This window comes from Talpa occidentalis, unplaced genomic scaffold, assembly GCF_014898055.3.
Source record: "Talpa occidentalis isolate TD23 unplaced genomic scaffold, MPIMG_talOcc4v2.1 talOcc4.16, whole genome shotgun sequence".
Taxonomy (NCBI): Eukaryota; Metazoa; Chordata; class Mammalia; order Eulipotyphla; family Talpidae; genus Talpa; species Talpa occidentalis.
Genome location: NW_023601653.1, coordinates 81,394,293 through 81,417,663, shown reverse-complemented (window position 1 = coordinate 81,417,663; position 23,371 = coordinate 81,394,293). Strand labels below are relative to the sequence as shown.

General features: G+C 52.9%; 1 protein-coding gene across 14 annotated transcripts; it reads right to left on the bottom strand.

The window, feature by feature from the left end:
• Nucleotides 1–824: 824 nt before the first annotated feature.
• On the bottom strand, nucleotides 825–23,366 carry IKZF4 (IKAROS family zinc finger 4). Of its 14 annotated transcripts, none has more exons than XM_037514958.2 (10): nucleotides 23,301–23,366; nucleotides 19,553–19,630; nucleotides 19,309–19,436; nucleotides 14,814–14,865; nucleotides 7,786–7,890; nucleotides 6,535–6,795; nucleotides 5,719–5,886; nucleotides 2,828–2,977; nucleotides 2,213–2,344; nucleotides 825–1,585 (listed from the first exon to the last, which is right to left on the bottom strand). In XM_037514958.2, exons 4-10 carry the CDS (start codon nucleotides 14,851–14,853, stop codon nucleotides 825–827), a joined length of 1,617 nt encoding a protein of 538 aa, XP_037370855.1. In that variant the 5' UTR covers nucleotides 14,854–14,865; nucleotides 19,309–19,436; nucleotides 19,553–19,630; nucleotides 23,301–23,366. The 14 variants fall into 14 exon arrangements, with proteins under 14 accessions (XP_037370855.1, XP_054552668.1, XP_037370854.1 ...); XM_054696693.1 differs by lacking the exon at nucleotides 23,301–23,366 and adding an exon at nucleotides 22,261–22,275; XM_037514957.2 differs by lacking the exon at nucleotides 19,553–19,630 and having other exon boundaries at nucleotides 19,309–19,492.
• Between the last annotated feature and the right edge of the window lie 5 nt (nucleotides 23,367–23,371).

Below are 23,371 nucleotides of genomic sequence, written 5' to 3'. Positions count from 1 at the left end.
CTGCGGACCTAGCCTTGGCCCCTGAGAATATAAAATTGGGGCGCTTCAAGGAGAGAAAAACTACCACCGAGTAGGCCGGCAGGTTACAGAGTAGAGCAGTGTTGGGGGCTGTCTGAGGAGAGGGAAGAGATCCAGGTACCCTGCAGGGAGGTCCCGAAGGTGGGCTTTGAGGGACTCCGGTTACCAGGGGGGCGTCAGGAGGACGCTCAGCCCCATGGTGCCCCGGGAGCATTTCCTCAGCCCCTCCTACTTCCAAAGGAGGAAATTCTTCATTGGGTCAAGAATAGTGCGAGCTGCCTGAAGTGAGAGGGCACAGGAGGTACGAGGGCCAGGCTGAAGGGGCCCGGAGAGCAAAGACAGTGCCACAGAGCCCGGGCAGGGGGAGGCGGCCATCAGCGTGGGAAGGAATCGGATGCTCTGAAAGGAGAGGGCCCGAGCGGGAAGCTCAAGGGCTCGGTACGGGAGGAGCTTCCCGCTGCCGGGGCGTCGGAGGAAGCTGAATCAGAGAAATTAGGCCTGATGTGCGCGAGGGGCGGGGGGAGGGGGCCGGGACTAATATAATTTAAAAAAAAAGGCAACAGAAAGACATTAATAAATAACTCCGTGAGTGCGCCGGGGTGAGAGGAGGCAGGAGCAGGAGAAACAGAGGCAAAAAGACCTGCTTCATTCAGCTGGGGGCGGGGGGGGGGGGGGGCGAGTCAGGGTCAAGCGTGAGGTCAGGTCGCCGTGGTGGGGACCGCAGAGCGAAGCCCCTTGGGAGGTGGAGGCGCAGGCCCGAGTCCCGCAGGGGGCGGCGGGGGGCGGCGGGGCGCGGGGAGGCGCTGCTAGCCCACCTTGTGCTCCCCGCGGACAATGTGGGAGGAGAACTCGTAGCGGTCCTGGCTGTGGTAACCACAGATGTTGCACTCGAAAGGGTCTCTGAAGCCATGGCAGCCCATGTGGATGGTGAACATGACATGGTCCAGGAAGAGGATGCGGCAGTGCTCGCACTTGAAGGCCTTCACGGGCTCACCGCTCTCGCCCACCACCCGAAGCACCTCCTTGGAGGGGCCTGGGGTGCCCCGCAGCAACCCCTCCTGTGGCTTGGGGTCCTCTTTGGCGTAGGCGGGACTGGGTCGGCCCACCACAATGGTGGGAGGTGGCTGGGGTGGGGGGCCCTGAGGGAGGGACACCACCCCCCCAACCCGGTCTTCGTGGTTACTCTCTGTGTCTGTGGAGTCCTGGCAGCCATTGCTAGGGGACGCCCCAGGATCAGTCAGGGGGCCTCGGGCCCGGAAGAGGAGGGGACCTCCATCAGCCAGGTCCTCCGGCCCCTCACCTGCTTCCCGGGACCCTGGGAGCTCCAGCCGACCCGGGAGGGGCTGCATCTGGGTGTAGACCGAGCTGATGACGGGGGTGAGTTCTGAGATGCAGTTGGTGGGTGGAAGGCGGAGGGGCCGTAGGTGCTCTGCCCCGACGAAGGCCAGAGAACCCCCAAAGCCCGGGTCCAGGCCGTGGTGCGCCACCAGCTCCACGTCCTTCTCATAGCCACCCGAGTTCACATCGTAGGGGAGGTCCGAGAGGCTGAAGCGCATCTGCTTCTCGCCTGCGGAGGAGAGGGCTCAGCAGGGCCGGGCGGGGAACTCCTGCGCTCCGTGGCTGCTGCTTTGTTTTCTTATGCCCGGGGGAGCCATAGCACTGCTTACTACCCCTCACTGACTTCCTTGCGGTCCGCTGAGGGGCTGCTCCCCAGTCTAGGCAGTGATCTTGGAGAAGGACTCGACCCAGCCCACTGGCCTTGAATACCCGCTCCAGACCTCCGTGCAGCGCCACGTCCTTCGAGAGCGAGAGCCGGTGAACCAAGCCCGGGTGGGCAAAGCCACACTCAGCCCCCCCCGACTCTGGGGCCCTCTCTCCGCCCCACAGACTGAAGTCCTTGATACTCTCAAAAATTTCGAGGGCTTGCGTGCTGGCCCCTCCTCTGACAACGACCACAGCTCGCCCCTCTACGCCTGAAGGCGCACTCTCCATGGCCTCCCCTCCCGCTCTGCTCTCCTCCTGCTGGGGGGCCGGGGCCGGGGCTGGGGGGGCACGAGTCCGAGCACAGGAGCCCTCCATGGCTTGCTCTCCCTCCGTCAAATCTCCGAACCTAACTAGCCTAGTCCCCGCCAGCGCTCAGGTTTACATGAGCTGTGGCTTAGAGCGGATGTCTCCTCCCCGCCCGGACGCTTACCCACAAACTTCTGGGGGGTGGAACGCTTGCGTTTGGTGAGACTGTTGGCCAGACGATCAATGAAAGTTGGCCGCTCCGAGGAGGCGTGCAGCACGGAGTCTGGCACCATGTCCAGGTCACGTATCTCATCGCCTAGTGGGAGTGGGAGAGTGGGGACAGGGGGCAGCAGCTGAGAAGGGGTAGTGCTGGCTCAGCAGCCTTTGCTTGGAGAAAACCAGCAGGTCAGTAGCTCTGGAAGGTCATTCCTGAGGCTGGGGGAATGGCTGTGCCTGCCTCACCCCACCTAGAGTTCCGTCTCAGCAGCATGGCACGTAATTTGGGGATAATTGTATACGTTTGACTCTTGATTTTATACTTCCTGTGTTCTCTCTCTTCCATTAGACTGAGGAGATAAACCTGCCCTTCACTCTGGATCTCTCTGCAGCACCTACCACGGGCTCTGTACCAACTAGGGTGCCCTGCCAAGTTATTGAGATAACTGTCCCTTTTCCACAAGCTTCATTCCTTTGTGTGTGTGTGTGTGTGCGTGTGTGCACGCATGCTGGAATCATGCTTGTCTTGCATGCCCTCTGGCCCTGCCCCCACCCCCACCCATCGTCCTGCCAAGAGCCCCACCTGGTTGGCCAGCCAGGGCTTGGGCTTCAGTGCTGAGACTCTGTAGGTAGTTGTGGCACCGCTCCTTGTGCTCCTCCAGGGTGCTCTGCTGTTTGTAGCTCCGGCCACAGTAGTTACACTTGTAGGGCTTGCCCACCGTGGGAGAGGAGACTGTGGAGGAGAGAACAGCATCACAGCCACTTCCCCTGTGCACTGCTCTACAAAATCATCCAGGCGCAGGTACATGCCATGTACCTTGGCATGAGGAGGAAGGACTGTGCTCAGCTCAACTCTCCTGCTTGTTTCCCTTCTCCAGCTTCAGCTGGAACCTGCACAGGTGACCAGGCCTTGCAGAAGAGGGACCTCGCAGCTCTGCGAGGACTGACGGGGCCCAAAGCGCCTAGCTCTGGAATGCTGGCTTCAAGCCGTCCAGCGGCTGCTCAGAGGAAGGGAGGGCCCCAGGGACTTTGCAGGGGATCATCCCTGGCAGGCAGGCTAGCCCCACCCCAGGGGCTCGGAGCCTGGGGCCCAGACTGTGGTTTAACCTTTCCATGTGGCAGGCGGGTTTTAATGCTGTTTATCAGACAAGGGGATTTTTTTTGCTTACGAACTACCTGCTTTGGTTCTGGGGAAATTGGTGGGCTGGGGTGACTGAAATGAGAACCCTTAGACCTGCCAGTGTGGGACGGGCAGTTTTCACTGACCTTTACTTGTAGTTTTTAGCTTCATCCCTAGACTGGTTGTACTGCTTGTCTTTCTCCCTGTCATCTACACTGAGATACCAAGACAGCCCCAGGAAAAAAATTATAGAGAAATTCTGAGGAAAAAGAACAAACCAGGGAAGGAAAGGAGACGAGGAAAAGAGATGAAAGAGAGCACTAACTTCAGTGGTATTAAAACAAAAAAAAAAAAAGAACAAGTTATGAAGATTTTGTATCTACTAAAGAAAAAAGGTTGGGAAAACGCAGATCGACAATTCCCTTAAAAGACAACTTTTGAGAGCAGACACTTGCACAGGAGAGAAAAGGCAGAAAGATGAGGTATTTGTACATTTTATTTTATGTATGTTGCAACTACTAAGCAGGGAGGTGGGGGAAGGTGTCTGCAGGAGACTGATGACTTACACATACACCCCTAAGCTGGGCCTTGACTCAGTCTACTATCATTTTGCTCTTAATCTGTAAATCCTAGTACTTGCAGGGGCGGGGTGATTGCCATAGATCCTATCCACCTAAGGCGCTTGGAGAAAGGGTTTAACAGTAGGAGAGGAACACCTATTTTCTCCAACCCCCCCTTTTTTAAAGAGTGGATTGCAAAAGCATAGAGTGGGTGTAGAAAGCATCTCACTGAGATGAGACCCAACATACCTGTGTCTGTTTCTGTCCCTAATCATCTACAGAACATCCATACTCGCCCTAGCTGGCGTCACTGTTGCTGGTGAGGATTCTATGGGCCACGTCACTTGTTCCAAACCAACAGATGAGCCACCCCTCTTCTGAGGAAAAAGAGCAGGACTCTCTAGACTGGGCCTGGGGGGGTTCCAGTGAGGCTGCAAAATAGCTCCGTGATGGGCATGTCTTTTTAACCCCAGAGCTCCAGTTTCCTTGTGTGCAAAATGGGGCTAATATAACAACTACCTTAGAATTTTAGAATTGTTGTTAAAGAGACACAAGTGAAATGTTTTATAGATGCCATTTTGTTGTTTTTATTATTTTTGTGTAAAAGAACTGGGGTCTAGGCCAGAGGGGTGTGTGTGTGGAGGGGGGCGGTGAGAGGATTCACCAGAGATAAAGTGGGAAGCAAAGCAGGAGATTTACTGAGATCCACCGCTGAGGGGAGCAGCGGGCGAGACAGGAGAGGTCTGTTGCGCCATGTGGGTCAGCTTGTTGGCTGGGGATTGAACTCAGGCCTCAAGGTTGATAGCGCTGAGACTTAACCCTACACCAGCGGAGGCCCTTTGTAGATTCTAAGGCATGAATCAATGATGATTTTTTTCCCCCTCCGCTTCTCCACATAAGGAGATAAAACCTATGGTTGCTCTGTCTCTTTAAGTCCTGGTTCAGGAAAGTGTAGTAAAGAAAACAGCAAGGAAAGTTTCTAAGGATAGATCCTACCAATTCTCTTCCCTCTGCCCTTCTTCCTGTCTTTTCACAATCTTGAGTTCCCTCCTTCCAGCCAGCTCAGCTCCTGGCTTCTTCTCAAATCCACACCAAAAGCTTAAAACTTAGTAAATGCTTCAAAAGTGCTATCTGTCCAGCTGATTCAGACAGATGTTGACTCAAACAGTCTCTCGGCTGGGCTAGAAGAACTGGCTGGTTCAGTTCCCTGGCACTGTTCCAAATCTCGACTTCTGGGCACCTTCGGACTAACTCTTGCCTCTTGGGGTGAGGAGCAGAGATGGGCTACTCCTGTCTTCCCTGGAGGTTCTGGGCTTCCTTTCTTTCAGTTTGGGAGGCCCTTGGAGATTTACAGCAACTGGCAGTAAGTAAAGGACATCTCTGGAGTTGCAGGAGGAGAGGGTGCCAGGAGTAGGACCTGGAGCAGGGTCGGGGACGGAGGGCTTACTTGGTGCTCAGAAGTGGGGGGTTACGGGGCACAGATGGTTCTGGCATAAGCCTAAACTTTCAAAAACAAAGTCAGGGAAGGTAGATGTAAAAAGCCAAGACTATCACACACACTCCTTTTGCTTCGTGTCGCAGAGTGCAGCAGATGTAGAGCACCGCATCAAAGAGGCCCCCAAAGAGTGCCCCCATTGGGTCCTCCCATAGAGAAGGGCTCGAGAGGCAGGGCCTACCCGCTCAGGAGAGCTCCGGCCTCCGCAGCTGCAACGCTCTAAATACAAGAGCGTGGCTGAGCAACGTTCACTGGGTGCGCTGGGGCGCTGGCCCCCCCACCCCCAACAGGTCACTGACCGGAGTGTGTGCGAAGGTGGCCGGTGAGCGCGTCCCGCCGGCGGCAGGCGTAGTTGCAGAAGGGACATTTGAAGGGCTTCTCCCCGGAGTGCAGCTTGATGTGGCGCAGCAGGTTGCCCTTCTGGGTGAAGGAGGCACCACACTGGTTGCAGTGGAAAGGCCTCTCGCCTGCAGGGGAAGGGACGGGCGCCAGAGGACTGGAATAAGGAACGTGGAAGACTGAACCCAGTCCCCCTCCTCCTGCCCCACCCGAGGAAAGGTGCTTGGAACACATTTCCGAGGGGCAGGGCTGTGCCACGCACAGAAACCCTGCCTGGTCAGGATGCCCTGGGGACAGTCTTACCCTGGGATGGTGTGGGCGGAGGTGTATGCGGTGAGAAGGGCACCAGGCCGGCAACACTGAGCCAAAGACTGTTACCAAAACCTGAGCCTCAAGGCCCCACTCTGCCCCGGGAGCCCAAAGCCTGAGGAAGTTAAGAGAAGGCCTCTGTTCCCCCCGCCCCGCTCTTTTTTTAACGAGACAGGAGAGCCCACCACGATCCCCGGGAGGGAGTCGTACCGCTGCTGGACTATAGATGATCCTTCTTGAGGCTACAACACCTTCCCCTCCTGGGAAAAATATCAGCTTTTCTAAATTACAACAAGCTGAGGAAAATGCCAGGGAAGTCCAAATTCTAGGGCCTCGCCCCTGTTCTCATAGCTACAGTGTGCGGGGAAGCTTCCCTTTCCGGGCGACCCAGCTCAGGCGTGGCCTCCTGGCACCGCCTCGGCCTCCCGGCCCACCCAGGACTGCTCCCGGGCCCCCGGCCCGCTCACCTGTGTGGCTGCGCTTGTGCACCATGAGCACGTTGGGCCCGATGCAGACCATGCCGCAGACATCACACTTGAGCTTGCCATTGGGCAGCCGGATGCCGCCCGGGGAGTGAGGCTCGGGCCCGCTCCCGTCGCAGTAGCCCAGGGGCTCCGACAATGAGTCCTCCACGATCACGCTGTCGTCCTTCTCCAGGAGCCGCTCGTCGGGCCCCAGCAGTCTGCTCGACTCCTCATCGCTGTACATCTCCACCTTGATGGAGTTGGCTGGAGGGTGGGAGGCTGTTCAGGTGAGGACAGGGGGAAGCCGCCTCCACACCGGCGGGCTCGCCGGGAGCCCCGAAGGCTGTCTCCAGTACCGAGGCATCCCGGCTTTACGAGAAGCCACCGCCCAAAGCATCGGGGTGCTGAAGCCACGCTCCTGGTGGGACCTGGAAGAATCCCTTCCTCCCATCTCACCGGCCCGGCAAACAGGCCTCAAGAGAAAGAACGGGGGTACCCAGGATGTCTTCTGCCACTGAGGACAGGGGGAGGCCCAGGGGAGCCTTTCTCTCCAATTCCTTGTCACTAAGAAAGATGCCTGGCTTGGCCCTGGGCAGGAAGCCAGCGAGAAACAGTGGCGGGAAAACGGTCCTAGGAAGGCCGGGGAGACAGCAGACTAAAGGGAAAACAGAACTGGAAGACAGACATGGCTCACGTTCTCCGCCGCCCGGGAGACCAGTCCCCCAACTCCCCTCGCAGAAAGCTGGAGTGGGGGATAAGGAGGGAGGAGCCATTGAGGAGAAAGCTTTGGCACGAGCTCTGACCTACATTCCTGGCTATTCCAACCATCTAGAGAATGTCACAGATCTGGGGCCAGCTGAGAAGGGGCGGTCATGGGGACCCTCTCCGGGCAGAGGATGGTGGAGGGCGATGAGGGGATCCTTCTAATCTCCCTTTACTGAGCTCAGGACCACGTCCATCTACTTGCTTCTCCAATTCCAGAAGTTCTCTTTTGAGCCTTTGGCTGGAGGAACTAATTGCACTAATTCCTCTAGCCAGAGGAACTAATTGCACCCTAGCCTGGCAGTGACCGTCCACTCTCCTTTCTGAAGTTGGGAACACGCTAGACGCTGAGCTCCTCAGTGCTGTGAAAGACTCTGAGCAGGAAGCCAGGGGAGGCAGCAGCGGGAAAATGGCTGCCAATGGAAGGGGGATCGAGGTCCAAACACAAGTGGGGGTGCCGAGTGCCGGGGGAAGGCAGGAGGTTGCACTTACCACTGAGCGAGCGGCTGGGAGAAGAGTGCTGGCTGTTGGGGGTGCTCACTGAGGGCCCCACTGGGGCCCCAAGGAACTCCTTCTCCAGAGATGAGTCCCCGCTACCTTGAGGAGAGAACAAGAGGGCAGGTGAAGCTGCAGCTGGCGCCATTTACTGTCCACTGCCTAAGCTCTTCCCAATTCAGTTTAGTTTCACAAACATTTTATCGTGTAGTCACGTACAAGCGGTGTTGTGAGCTGGGCACCCTACCTGTGCCCTCGCCAGCCTGGTGCCCGGTGCTGACTTCCGAGAGCTCCGTGGCTGGGCCTTGCCCACCCTACCTTTATCTAGGCCTGAGGGGAAGAGCATCACTGCCTGACGTCCACAGGAAGCAGGGCTGGGGCTGGGCGGGCCAGGGTAGAGAGGAAAATGGGGCCCTCAGGAGGGAGGCGGTTCAGGGCAGACGTTCTTCCCTACTGATCCTTTCTCGAGCCCCCACACCAGGTTCGGGATCTGCAGGAAGGGCAGCTGGAATTGTCCCTGAGTCTAATGATGATAACAGTACGGTAATGACAGCAGCCAGTGCTTTGAACACTCACGGTGACCATGTTCCGCAGGATAACACTGACTGCTTACCAGGCGCCAGCTTCGGGCTGTGTATTTTAAATGAATTATTTCATGTATTCTTCAAAATAATCTTACGTGGTGCAGGCCAGTATTATCTTAATTTTGCATGTGAGCAAACTGAGGCACAAAGAGGCTCTGTTACTTGTCTAAGGTCACAGAGTGGTGCAAGCGGAGGAACCAGGATCTGGTCATAAACAGTAAGTGCCCATGTCCTGACCACCACCTGCGAGTCACCGTTTCACGAGGGGAGAGCTGGGTCCACTAGTCTTTCTCAAAGTAGCTAAAAACTGACTACTCTAGAAGGCCTCCTATCGGATATGATTTACTACTTGATATTACCTTGACAATAAATAATCAGCTTATTCCCAACATATTCATTTTAACTTGTTGACAAATTACTTTGTAAAAATGCTTTCGGAGCGTTTCATATATGTTTTTAAAAATCGGATAACATACCTGAAGATATGAATCATGTCTTTAAAAAAAAATCCCTTCTCCCCACAATCTTCTGCACAAATACATAGGTGAAGTAAACACATGTAGATAAACACAAACAGACACATATCACATATGTAGATACACATAAAGAGAACATACCTACTGGGATAGACATACCATAACCTTCTACATTGTCTGCTAACATGAACATGCATGGATGTGTACACACAGGCCTACATATGGAAGAGAGAGAGAGAGAGAGAGAGAGAGAGAGAGACAAACCCTAAAATTCATCCCTAAAGTCCACCTATTAGTACTTTACCCAATTTCCCAGCTATGCACATACTTACTTTCACAAAATAAAGATTCCATTATAAAATGGTTGGAGTCTTGGGCCTGAGGCAAGAAATCCGGAACACACCCTCCTGAGGGATCCCTCTCCAGCTTTGGTCAGTGGGAAGAAAACAACCACTCAGGACTTTGGGACCACTTCCCATTCATATCCTCTCCTAAAAGTCCCACTTCTAGCCCATTCTAGCCCATCAAAGCCTGAAAAAATTTGTTCACTATCTATAGAAAAAGCCTTATGGTTTAAAACTGAATTTCTCCATTTGGGGCTCATCAGATGAGTCAGGGTTATCTAAAAAAGGTGCCCTGAGTCGGAATCACATACTTCTTATAAAGTGAGCATCTCAGGCCCGTGGGTTGAGACGTGTATACTCAGACTCAGTTGTAAGATATGTTTAATTAAGCGTAGGGTTCACAAAGGCTAGAGGGACTTGGGATATCTTATTTCCTTTCAGATGTCAGTGCTGACTTGCCCTAGATCCCTTGATGCTAGTAAAGGGGAAGAACAGGATTTTGGGTCCCGAGTCCCTGGCCTAAAAGGATGAGTGAGCTTGGCAGAAATCCATCACTGGTCCCAACCTGCAAGGCTGAGGCTCCTTCCAGATGTCAGGGGCTTGACATATGGGGGGAAATATCCTGAAGGGTATATTTAGGGACACTCAGGGGAAAACATCCTTTGTGGCTCTCCCTAGTAAGACCGGGGAACAGGAGGAAGAGCAGGTGCCTCCAGAGTCACGCCAGTAGTTCATAAGGCTCTTGGATGTCGCTGCCCTCCCTAGGACAAAGGTAAGAGGGAAAACAGGCTCAAATCTACTTTTAGGGAGCTAATACACAAAAATGAATCCAATTCAGGGGTCAGAAAGTCTTCACGGGCCCCCAGGGATTTTGGGTTCTAGCCAGAGGGTGCAGGGGACTAGAGTCAGAATTGGGAAGTTCAACAGTTCCTGTCTTGGCCCCAGAAACCCCAGTGAGGGAATTTCAAATACCTGGGACTCCCAGAAACCCCACACTGTCAGAGCCAAGCATCAGGCTGCTCTCCGGGCTCAGAGAAATTTTCTTGGTTAAAGTCACCATAGGTTGGCTACACCCTGGAGGGCAAGGCTAAATCATGGGGCTCACACCAGAGGAACTAGGAGGTGTGTGAAGGGCAGAAAAGCAGGAGGGAGAGGAAGGAAGCAGGCAACAGCCCACGAGCTAAGTGTTTCACATGTTGGAGGCGACGGGCCTCGCTCCTCTCCTGCCCAGCTGCCCTTCCTAGATCCCGGCAAGAGTGGCTGCCTCTGGGGACGGGCCATGAGGTCGCAAGACCGCCACACTTTTTTTTTTGCAAGGGATCTTGTCCTAACTGCTTTCCCTTTCCTGACCACGAGCCCCACGGCGGCAGGACGCGAGCCTGTAGCAGGGAGCAGAGGGGACAGGAGCAAAGAAAGACGCCCAGCTCCAGCTATTGTGGGGAGGAGGCTGAGGGCACTCTGAGCTCTGCTCCGGCTTGAGGCATCTGCTGCCAAGGTTCCTCTTTACCTCAGTGCTCGAGGACCCGTTCCCACCCGGCCTGCCTCGGCATTTTACCCCAGGCAGCGCTGCATCTGTCCCCAAGGCCTAATCAAGATGTCACCACAAGCGCCCACTGTCCAAGTCGCAGTCTTTGCTTAGCAACACCAAACACCCGTTCCCATCCTCCGCAAGTGTAAGGAGGAACGCCCCCCTCCCCCGCTACACACAACACACACGCACGCACACACACACACACACACACACACGCGCGCACACGCGCGCGCACACACACACAGCCCCCATCCTCTCCCGCTCCCTCAGGCTTGGGAGTTGTTACTGAATTGGTTCCCTGGTCCCAGCAGCCCCCTCCCCCTCCGCTAGCCGCCTTCTGCCTGAACTTACATTATCCTTCCCTCGCCGGTGAGACCCTGGGGTGCGAATGCGGCCGCCTCCTTGGGAACGGCGGCGAGGGAGTGCGGGTGGTGTGTGCATGTCTGCGTCTCGGTGGCAGGCAGGGGTGAGCCCAGCCACTCACCTTCCAGGAAGCGTGGATTCCTGGAAGTGAGGGGAACCGCCGTCATTTCGCAGGCAGCGGCAATGGCACGGTGAGCAGGGCCCACGGCTGCAGCCAGCAAGGAGAGCTCAGCCCAGGGTGTACGTGTGTGAGTGCGTGTGTGTGAGTGTGAGAGACACAGAGAGAGGGAGAGAGAGAGAGAGAGAGGGAGAGAGGGAGAGAGAGGGAGGGAGGGAAAGGGAGAGAGAGGGAGAGAGAGAGGGAGGGAGAGAGAGGGAGGGAGAGAGGGAGAGGGAGCGTGAGCGAGCGAGCGAGCGTGCTAGCGCGTGTGAGCTCAGCTCAAGCCAGAGCAGGGCACGCTTGGCTGTGCTTGGGGAGGAGGCTGGAGAGAATGCATGTGTCTGGCGGAGCGGGTGGGGGCTGCGAGGCTACAGCATCCCTTTCCCAAGCCAGTGAAGGGCTGGGGGGCGGGTGTGCACGGGGAGGGGGAGGCAGATGCCGGTGCCCTCGTGCCCAGCAGACAAAGAGGAAATGCACAACAAACGCCTGCGAGAGGCAGGAGTGTGTGCAAGAGAAAGAGAGATGGATGGGGCCGCAGGGTGGGAGGGAGAAAGGGGGGGCCCCCAGGGACGGGCCAATCCTCTGTCAGCTGGGGAAGCCAAGGCCCCAGAGGTCATGGGGCCCAGGACATGGGGCAGCTTCAAGGCTCTCAAATCGGGAGAAAGCCCCTCCCCCACTCAACTCAGGCACTCCTATTCCCTCCTTTCCCTCCTCCTCCAGGAGGGAGGTCGCAGTCTAGATCTGGAGACTGACAGCCCCTCCTTCCCAGCAGCAAGCAGGCCCCGCAGTCTGGTCTTAGGCTAGTGTTGCTCTGTAGACCTGAGTCCTTTCACATCCCGGGCAAAATACTGGTATAGTCTCCCCCCTCCCCTCGCCTCCTGTGCCCCTAGGGCCCCCAGCAGCCTACAGCACTGGATGAATCCGCCCTCTATCAAGACAAGGCCTCTGCTCCCTTCTCTTCCAGAGGAGCTGCTCACTGACGTGCTGACCTACTTTGGAAGACTAGATTTTCTGATTCCAAGAATTTGGGGGTGGGAGGGGCCATGAAACTTTGGGCTGCCTACCCCAGGATCCTTTCCTATTAAAGTTCCCTTAAACATTTCAGTCTCAGAAAACTTGGGACGAGCATTGCTCAGTCAATGAACTGCACGAATTGGGTTTAAGCAACTCCTTTCTCCTTGATAGGGAAGGGAGGTGGGGAGACAATCTATGTGGTAAATTAATGGACTCCTTTGCTTCCTTCTCTCTCCCCCACTCAGGAATGCTCTGTACCTTTAGAAAAAGATGGGGTGGGGGGGAGGTGAATTTTCTGAGTCAGGATCTGCGAGCTGGAAAATCTCTTTGAAGAAAAGGAGATAGATACCCCTTTGTCAAGGGGCCAGGCCAGGGAAGGCCACCTGGTGTGAAGGAAGCAGAGCTGTGATGGCTCCAGAGGCTTCTGTGTGCTTTTGGAGGGATGTTCACTGCAGCTCTTCCTGCTTCTTCCATGTCAGCCCAAGAGAGACGGGTCAGTGATGGGCTCTCAGGTGCCCCTCAAGTAGATTGTCTCTGTCATGCCCAGTCCTGCAGAGGGTACTTTTAGAGCTAATATTAGCTCTGCGTTGACTTTCTTTTTTCCTAAGACAGTTGTTGGCTTCTAGAAATCTTAAAATACGGATGAGGGGGTTTCTGGCCTCTACTTTCATTCAAAATCCAAACACAGAGGACTGTTCTTGTCTAGGATAGGCCAGGCTGCCATAAGCAGGGAGAACTGGGCCTCATAGCACAGTGAAGCAAACACCCTCCAATGTCCAACATTTTCCAGAGAGGACTGTGGGCTATTTCCCCAGCCAGCTCCCTACTTTCTCATTTGCCTACCTTAGGGCAGGGACTGTTTTTTATTTGAGTGTTCCCCCATCACAAAAGTGGGGTCCTGAGTGTAGGTATTGCTCATAGTGGTTTTCTGAATAGGCTTAACTGGTTAAGAGGTTGGAGGTTGGCTGGTTCCTCAAAAGAGCCATGACTTTACTTCTAATGAATCAATTAAATGAGTCCATTTGATACCCCCCCCTACTTTGACCAGCATGTGGCAGAGAGCAAATTCCAGCTCTTTCCTTCCTTAAATGAGAAAGGAGTCGGAGTTAATGTGTCAGGTGTGGCCAATGCCTCTCGCATGTTTGTCTGACCCGTCTTATCTCCTTGGCACATGCCCATAGTTCCTCCAGTGGTCTGCCTTTAGGGTGAAAAATAAGCTATTGGTCATTCCTACAATGGTGCTTGCACTTCTTTTTTTAAATTTATTTTTGCATAGAAGAACCGGGGTACAGGCCAAAGGAGTAGGGGGTGAGAGGAGTCACCAGAGACTGAGTGGGGAGCAGAACAGGCGGATGTACTGAAATCCACTGCTGAGGGGAGCAGCTGGTGAGACAGGAGAGGTTTACTGTGCCATGTGGGTCAGTGCCCTAGCTGGGGATCGAACTCAGGCCATAACAGTGATAGTATTGAGATTTAATCTCTAGGCCACCAGGGAGGCCCCGGTGCTTGGGTTTCTGATGGGGCTACTCAACATGTCAAAACCCAATTCTGGCTTCCCTTACCTCTTAGAATAATTTCCTGCTCTGACAGTCTAATGGTGCAAAAAGTGATTCCTTCCATCTTAGAGACAAACTGTCTTGGGCTGTTTCCTACACCTTCCAAGAGGGAGCCAGATAAAGTCTGTAATTTCTCTTTACCTGTTAAACTTGGCTGACTTTCCTATCTCTAAAGTCATTCTTACTATAAGCAATGATCTCTTCTGCCTCAAATAGAACCCTCGGTGAGAGTGAGAACCCATTAACATTATCATCATAGAAAAGTGTTGGGAGAAATGAGAACTGGGCTCTGTGGCATGACTTCAAATGCTGTGCTCTTGGCCCACTGCCTGCATTCAGCCCATAGAGAAGTTTAGCTTGCTCAGTGGAACATTTTTTAAAAATACTGAGTTGTCATTTTTTAAAGAGAGACATTTCACATGAAATCTAAGTTTCTGATTTCTCTTGAAAATTTGGAAGTTTTGGCCATACTGGCTACACATTCCTCATGGCAGTGACTGGTGGACCCTGAAGAGCTACTGCTCCGTGAGGTAGGCCCTGGGTTCTTCAGCTCCTGCAAGTTCTCATCATTCTCTGATGCTCGTCACCCTAACCCAGGTCACTTCGGCCTTTCGAGGTTTGAAACCCTGCACCATTCGACCTGGCCGGGACAGAAAATCACGCCTAGTTGGAGGCTTCTGGGCACGGGAATAACAACCGCATCTTCCTTCCTTCTCTTCACTTCACATCATTCCTCTAAGAGTCCCCAGCTGTATTCCCCGCCTCTCCTCCTGTCCTCCCCTACCCTCCAAGACGTCTGCGAAGAGGGCCACTACTTAGGGAATGTAAAATGACCAAAAAAAAAAAAAAAAAAAAAAACGCACACAACCAAGCCTCAGCGTCACTTCCGTGACTAGAGCACTCAGAGGCCCGTGCTCGGCAGAAGTCTCTCCGTCCAGCTCCACGGGAGAGTGTCCGCTCCCAGCCCCTTACAATCAGAACGCACAAGAGGGCATACCAGACATATAGGAGCGGCCATTGCAGTCTTCTATGTCCATCTTAAAGAGAACCTGCCGAAGAAGAGAGCTGTTAGAAGCCGGATCTGGGAAGGGGAGAAGTTTCTAACATTCTGGAGTTAGAAAGAAACCCAAAGGAGCACTTGGGTGTACTAAAGAAGAAAAACCACATACTCGGTCCTGGTGAGAAAAACAGTGTACCCAGCTTACAAACTCCAGGGTCTCCAGCCCACAACTTCTGCAGGCTTCCCTGCTGCTAGGGTGGAAACACGGACTTATTCCAGAGTGGGGCTGGTTGTGTTGTGCTCTGAGAGTGGACCCTCCCCCTGTTGGTAGAGCTGACGCTGTAGAGGAGGAGGCAGGTTACATCTCAGTCCTCACGAGGCAAAGAAACAGCCCCAGAGAGGCTCTGTGTAACTTCTAAGGATGGGGTAGTAGTAAGAGGAAAAAGGATTCATTCATTCAAGTGATTCTTGGGGGGTGTGCGGTGGGAGGGAGGGCGAAGAAGAGGATGGAGGCGAGCAGCCCACCTGAGGGTTCCGCAAGGCATCCTCTGCTAAAGGTGTAATAAACAAATTAAACCTTTAAATGGCTCCCCCCCCTTTCTTGTCAATTACTTTGCTATGCTTATTTATTTATTTTTTAAGTGTGAAGGGAGGGAGCCTGAATTTAAGATGCAGGTTAGTTGGTTTGAGGGAAGCAAGCCGATATTGGCAGTAGAGTATTAAACAATCAAGAACCGAGAACAATTAAAAGTGATAATTTGTTGCAATGAATTACCTCCTTAGGAGCCTGTGGGAGGGGGAAAAAAGTCTATTTGGTGGAAATTTACACACATCCAAAATTACTTTCCCCAGTCAGCTAATGAAAAATAAAGACCCCAGAGGCAGATTTGGAGAAGCAAGGAACAGCCTGAGCTGCCACCAGAATTCTTGGTCTCTTTGAAAAATCTCAGGGAGGCAGACGGGGGAAAATTTGGCTTGCTTGTAATATTCCAGTGATAAAGGCAGGCACGGGAGGTCTGGGAGGATACACAGGGGAAAGTCTCTGTTACCTGTCTCTTCACCAGCACTCCCTCATTCTAGCCTAGTGGTGTGAGAGACATCACACCCCTTAAACGGTCTCAGGATAAAGCTTGAATGTGTTTTCCTCTGCAAAGCAATTCTTCCTTGTATTTCATCAGAGAGATTCCTAGTCCAACCCTACTTCCCTAGGAAGCCTGGGTGTAGAAGAACAAATTCTCTTTCTTCTCTCCTTGATATCCTGCTGTCCTGGACTGAGCTTCGGGACCACACTGCTAGACCAAGCTACAATAATAAATGGCTCCTTGAAAGTTCCCTCAGGAGCAATGATTAGAAGAGGCCAAGTCCACAGCAATCAGTGAACTCATGACCTTCTGCAACCAGCCACAGAACTTGCCGTGGTCAGAGAGCCAAAGTTGAGAGGGGAGTCTTGTTCTCAAGGGACACTTTCATTTCCAACTCATTAGCTGCACAATCGCCCTTTGGGATTTTTCAAAACTACTGTGAAGCTCAAAATACCACACATGACTTCCCTCGACCACATGTGCAGGACAGGCAAGAATGAGCAGGATTTTCCCCATTTTCTGCTTGGAGAAACTGAGACTCAGAGCCGGTAGTGACTTATCGCAGGGCTCATGATAAGACTGGAATAAGAAAGACGCCAAGTCTCCTGCTTCTCTGAGGTGTGTCTTTCTATTAAACCTTCTTGCTTTCTTGCAAAAGTCTGGCTGCTCAAGTCCTTCATGGAGGTTCTGTTTTTCCCTGGTTCTGACATCTTTTCCTGTGGTGTGATCCCCATGGGACTGGGGGCTGTTACTTTACTTTTTTAAAGATTTATTTTTATTTATTTATGCATACAAGAACTGGGGTGTAGGCCAGAGGTGCGGGAGGGTGAGAGGAGTCACCAGAGACAGAGTGGGGAACAGAACAGGCAGAACCACTGAAATCCACTGCTGAGGGGAGCAGCAGGCGAGACAGGAGAGGTTGGCTTCGCCATGTGGGTTGCTCTCTGGCTGGCCGGGGATCGAACTCATGCTGCAGAGGCTACAGATTGTTTCATAATGCAGTGCTTAACCCCTCGCGTCACCAGGGAGGCCCCTGATAGCTTTGAGTCTTAACCCCTAGGCCACCAGGGAGGCCACCCGGGGTTTGCTACATTATTTTTTTATATTTTAAATATTTATTTATTTATGCATACAAGAGCGGGGTGTAGACCAGAGGTGTGGGGGCGGGGTGGTTGAGAGGATTCACCAGAGACAGAGCAGGGAACAGAACAGGCAGACTGACTGAAATACACTGCTGAAGGGAGCAGCGGGCGAGACAGGAGAGGTCTGCTGTGCCATGTGGGTAGCCCCCTGGCCAGCTGGGGATCGAACTTGTGCTGCAGTGACTGCAGACAGTTTCATAGTGCTGTGCTTAACCCCTTGCACCACCAGGGAGGCCCAGTTTGTTACTTTAAAAGGAAGAACGAATTGAACAAGCTCTAAGGGAGAAATATACTGAAGTGTGTGTATGTGTGTGTGTGCGTGTGTGTGCGGGCATGAGCACAAGGGGCTAGACAAGTACTAGGTGGACAGAGCAGTTGCAGCATAGCTTTCAGCTAGCACAGGCTCAGGAGCCACATCTCATTCTTGGATTCTGGCCCAAATAGCCTCAAAACAATTTCCAAAAGGGCCCAAAAGAGTTGTTTTTTGAGTTGGACTTTGTTCCTACCAGTAAACTGAGCTCTCCTGCTTCTTAATTGCTCTTTAGCAGGTGCTCCACGACACATCTTGGGCAAAACCAGTCTTTAGCTGCCTCTAACTGATCTAAATGCCAAGTTGGTAACCCTGGAAGTGAGAAGGGATTGAGAGCCTGCTGTGCCCGGCCCTGATATTCCCATGGAGGGAGCAAGTCAGTACGTGTATTTCACGGTTTGCTGGGCTCTTGGCGGCACCTCCTTCCCAGCCTCCCCACGCCACACCCCTGAAGATGCCTCCTCCCTTGCCATGCTAGTCAGCCAGGCAGATCTTAGTGTCCCCTTAGAGGAACTGGGTCAAATTAAGCAGTGCCAACTGGAGACACCACAGGGGGAGGGAGGAGGTATAAGGAGAGAGAAGTTAGTTACACAAGCCGGGTTTGGCTCAAAGACTTTGGAAGGAAACGTTTTATAGCAACGCAACTGTCATTCAGTGATGGAGGTAAACACACACTGCAGGTTCAGTTCCGTAACTGAATACAAAGGGACTAGAAACAGCCAGTCTCTGGATTCAAAAGGAAGTATTTGTGAGGAGGGAGGAAAGGTTGGTCACTGTAACCTCTGGAGACAAAGATTTTCTCCCCTGCTCTTCTGAACCCACTTGGAAACCTAACAAGAGACCTCCATGGCCCTGGTTTTCTCGCATCGACACAATATCACATCCGAACAGAAACGGCCATCCCTTTCAGACAGGCGGCTTCCCACCACATTTCCTGACAAGCAGCAAGTGAGAACCAATCCAGGGTCTGACTTCCATGGGCAGCCCAGACATCAGCTACCACCCCAACCCCTCTATCTCCACAAAAACATTCCCATAATGCTACATCACTAGCGGCAAAAAATGTCAGAGTCAAGTTTTCTCTATATAGTGGCTCTGGACACTTGAAATAAGATGGACGTCATGACTAGTCAGAGTTCCTCAAATCCTTCAAACAATCCCGGTTGATCCAGTGATGCTGCGTCCACACTCCATGTGGCCTAGTGGGTAGAGAGGTAGTGAGGAGGATGTTCTTGGGAAAGAGGGTAGAAGTCGAGACGGGGCAAGGGTGCCATGCCATCATTTTGGTTATTATTCCCAAACGGCAACAGGGAAAAGTAGAACTTTTTTCTCTGGTCTCCCTTAGGTCCTCGGATCTGAGATGGAGCCCACTGAGTGTGTATAAGTCAAAACTTTCCAACAGGGCCTCCCTGGTGGCACAAGGGGTTAAGACGCAACCTATGATGCTGTCTGCAACCACTGCAGCACGAGTTCAATCCCCGGTCAGGGAGCTACCCACATGGTGCAGCAGACCTCTCCTGATGCGCCCGCTGCTCCCCTCAGCAGTGTAGTTCAGTGCATCTGCCTGTTCTGTTCCCCACTCTGTCTCTGGTGAAGCCTCTCACACCCGGCACCTCTGGCCTGTACCCCAGCTCTCGTATGCATAAATAAATCTTAAAAAAAACAAACTTCCCCACAAACCCACAACATCTCTCCTGTCTGTACCTTCCTGAAATGAATGGAATCTGAGCAAAAACATGTTGGAATTACACAGCTGGCTCTGTTCTCTACCAGGGGTTTGCATAATTGGGGAGGAGAAAGAAAGAAAGAGGTAAGTGGTTGAGGGAAGAGGAAGAATTAGGCATCGTCTGCACCTGACGGAGGCCCCTTTCCAGGAAACAGACCTTGACATCAAGCAATTTGCGGTTCTGAAATGATCTTTAGGGTCAACCTAGTGCCCTCTGAAGGAAACGACCAACCTTTTCTTAGTTCATGTGTCTGTCTGTACAGCAGAAAGATCTGACTCATTTTTTCACCAGGTTGTAGAGGGTGACCTTCTGTCTACATGTAACACAGACGAAGACAGCTCAGCTTCATTATCCAAGTGCTTGGGAGCAGAGCAGAAGGGATGGATTCCCAGGTCATCCTAGGAATGGCCAGTCTCTAAAATAAGAAGGGGTGAGAGCTGGAGACACAACACCAGGACAGTGGAAAAAGTATCACCTGATTGTCTCCTTTTAGATCTCAGATGGATGTATCTTTTCTCTTGTTCTTTGTGCTTCCCTGTCCTCCCCATGCAGACTGCGGAAGAGAGAGAAAGCTAAGGTTTGTGGGTGGGAGGAGACACAATCCTGTCCCTCCCCATGTCTCACTTCACTAGGTGTAATGCAACTGAGGTGATACTGTCTGGGCTTTTTTGGGTATATCCCTGAGGATACAAGTCCCCTGTTTCTAGAAAGGACCTACAAGGTCACTGCTGTTCATGTGTATGTCTGAGGGTGGGAAAAGCAGAATGGGGGGGTTCATAATAATCACTTTTGAAGCCAAATATGCCCCACACAGGGCTAGTTCTTTCAAGTGAAGTTTGAAATCATATGGATGCCTCAACTATTCTGATTGGGATGGGTGGCAAAAAGGTAGAAGAGACAGGAACAACTGCCTTTGGGGGAAGTCCTGGCCAGAAGTTGCTAAGGTGTGCCGATCAAAACAGCCTACTGTTGTTTTGGCCAGAAAGATGTTTCCAGGCTCCTCTGCTAACAAAGAGTGTTATTCTGACAATCCAATTCAGTAAGCTTCTCTTCTTGTGGAGGGCCTGAGACAGGGGTGCTCTTGGATCTGGGGAATCTTGGAGCTAGGACGGTGCACAGAAAGATCTCCAGTCTTCTGATTTATAACAGAAGAAGCTATGCTCGGACTCACCCTCAAGGTTGGGATTGAAATAGGACAAACAGAATCCAGGTTACCAGCCTGGGCTTCTTTCTACTGTAGCTCAAAGTTAAATCTTGTCACAGCTGAAGTTTTGGGGCCACCCTGCTTGTCTCCTCTCTTTAAAAAAAATTTTTTTTTATTTATGCATACAAGAACTGGGGTACAGGCCAGACGTGTGGGGGGTGAGAGGATTCACCAGAGACAGAGTGGGGAGCAGAACAGGCAGACTGACTGAAATACACTGCTGAGGGGAGCAGCGGGCGAGTCAGGAGAGGTCTGCTGCATCATGGGGGTTGCTCCCTGGCCGGGGATCAAACTCGTGCTGCAGTGGCTGTGGACAACTTCATAGGTTGCGTCTTAACCCCTTGCACCACCAGGGAGGCCCTTGTCTCCTTTCTTGAGTGAGGAAATGAAAGTTTTGGGGTCTGTATCTTAGTTACTGAAATCCTTGGACAAGAAACATAGGTTTGTGACTAGAAGAAGAAATAATCTTTACTCCCATGTCTCTTTCTATAGATTATGAGCCTGAGGAAAATGCCTACCTGGAAAATGCCTATTCATTAAATCTCTTTAAGGTAGAAGGCAGGCTGCTTGGCTCAGGATTAGGCCAGCATATGTGTCCCAGCACAATCTACAAGGTGGAAGCTACCCCCAGGGGGGATCCAGGCCATTCACAGCAGCACTAGCCTTTGTTTCATGCTTTTGTTGGATAAACATTAAACCTACCTCTGTTTCCAATACAGAGTTTACCACTCTTAGAAGAGGAGACAAATCAAAAAACCTGGAATTCAGAGCTTTCAGCCAGCAGGGTAAAGAGACTAACAAAGAAAGGGAGTCCCTCTGTCAGTGGCGTTGTCTACATCTATAGGATCCCACACTCTTATTTGTTCCTGCAGAGTAAAAGGAGGCTAGAAATGCCTGTGTAACAATAAATCATTTTTCCTCGGCTATTTCATTTGCGTGTTGAGGAACAAGAGATGGCCAGTTTAGGAGAAAATAATTCCTATATGAATTTGGGGTGGGGTGTATGGTACAAGGTGGGATAATATTCCTCCTACCTTTTCCCTAGAAGTTGTGGATTTGAACTAAGAGGAAATAAACAAGGAACTTTCAATTGCACTTTTTTTTTTTAAACAATTTTTTTTTTTAAAAGATTTATTTATACAAGCCGTGGGTACAGTCAGAAGCGCGGGAGGATGAGAGAATTCACCAGAGCCAGAGCGGGGAGCAGAGCAGGCAGAAGGACCGAAGGACACTGCTGAGGGGAGCAGCGGGCGGCAGGAGAGGTCTGCGCGCCATGTGGGACCCTCCTCCAGTGGCCGGGGAGCAGCCGGGGATCGAACTGGCGCTGCAGAGGCTGTGGGCAGCTTCGCAAGCCAGCGCTCAACCACTGAGCCACCGGGGAGGCCCTCAATTGCATTTTCACTGGAAAAAAGTTGGAACTTATTTTTGAGCCAAATCCCTTAATCTACTGAGAGGAAGGGGCTCGCCCAGATACTTCAATGGAACTACATACACTCAGTGGGTAACAAAGACATTACATTTTGTGCATGAGACCTCAGCGTCTATTGACTAGGGCAATACGTAATGCTGAAGCTGCTAAATTGAGGGCAGCTCCCATCACCCTGGGGCCCACTCCAGAAGCTCCAGGGACCTCTCCTGCTTTCCTATGGTAAGGCTATTTTCTTTTCAGACTTTATTTTTATCTCAGGAGCACTCTTCTGACTGTTCTCATGACCCAGGGAGCTGTCTGGGCTCTCTGGCTTTAGGCTGTCAGTGGGGAAGGTTGAAGTCCCTCGAATAACACTGAGCAAGATTCACTGACCTACTGGCACACCCTTGAGATGAGGGATTCTAGGCTGAGCATTTCACATTCCCCTATCAAACAACAGGTTACAAAGATGATAGACACGGCCTTTTACTTGTCCTCAGAATCGGAGCTATCTTCAGTGGAAATATTCTATGTCATCGGACACTTGTTCCCTGGGAATATGAACACGTACCCTCACCCAGGCAAAGTGAACAAGTAACAATAAACATCGATGGTTAGGCTTCCCTCGCCGGGCTGATGGGAGGCCTAGGGCTGACATGTGAGCCAGTGGGGACTCTGGTGGCTTAGGTGGGAAGACGGGCACAGGGGTTGGTAAGAGTCATAGTAGCTCCTTTTGCTTATAGGAGAAGAGACTGAGGTGAAAGGTTTGCAAAACTTGACACAATGTGGCTGGTAACGCACCGAATTGTCCTGGAAGCAGAGTTAGTAAAGGGGTGACCTCAGAGGGGAAAAATTGGGATCCTTACTTCCTAAACATCTCACATCTAAAGCTCTGCGTTCCAGTAAATGCCCCACTGTCCTCAGCCAGGATTAGTCAAGACTTAAAAAGAAAGCACAGAAATCAAAGGAAAATTTAAAAAGTGGGAATCTACCCGCTGCAGAACAAGAGGAAGAAAATAACGGAGGAGGGGGCCTCGGGAGGTGCCCCAAGGCTGTTTCAGGAGGACCTGCCTCCGAAGCCGCCCCACGCCCTCCTCGCCTCCTTGCTCAGGCCTCGGGTGCTGAGTCTCTCCCTTCCCAGCCTCGCTTCTTTCAACGCGCCCTAGAAAGCACCCCAGACAGCACTTCTCGCGTCACCCAAAGTTTCTTCTCTACCGCCCACTCGGCTCCCCGCATCCCAGATCCTCCCAGTAGGCCCGTCTTTCTCGCGCACCCCCAGGTCCTTCATGTTTCCCTCCAGGTCCCTCCCGGCCCCGCCTTCTCGCTCCGAACCTCCTTCCCTCGTGCCCGCTCAGGGCGGCCCCGCGCGCCGCTCCCGCCCTCCCCGTCCCTGCCAGGACCTGGCTCCCGCCCTTTCGCGACGCCTGGGTCCCGGCCACCTGCCCCTCAGGCCCGGGCCTGGGCCGAGCCCCCGGGCCAGCGCCCGGCCCGGCCCCCCGGCGCCCCCGCGCGCCCCCGCCCACGGCTCCACCTGCTCCGGCCGAGCCCCAGGCCCCGCCCCGCCGCCGAGGCCCCGCCCCGCTCGGCGCCCAAGCCCCGCCCCTCACTCACCTGAGGCAGCTCCGCGCGCGCGCAGGCTGGGGGGTGAGGGAGTGGGAAGGTATTGGGGGACAGGAGGGCGG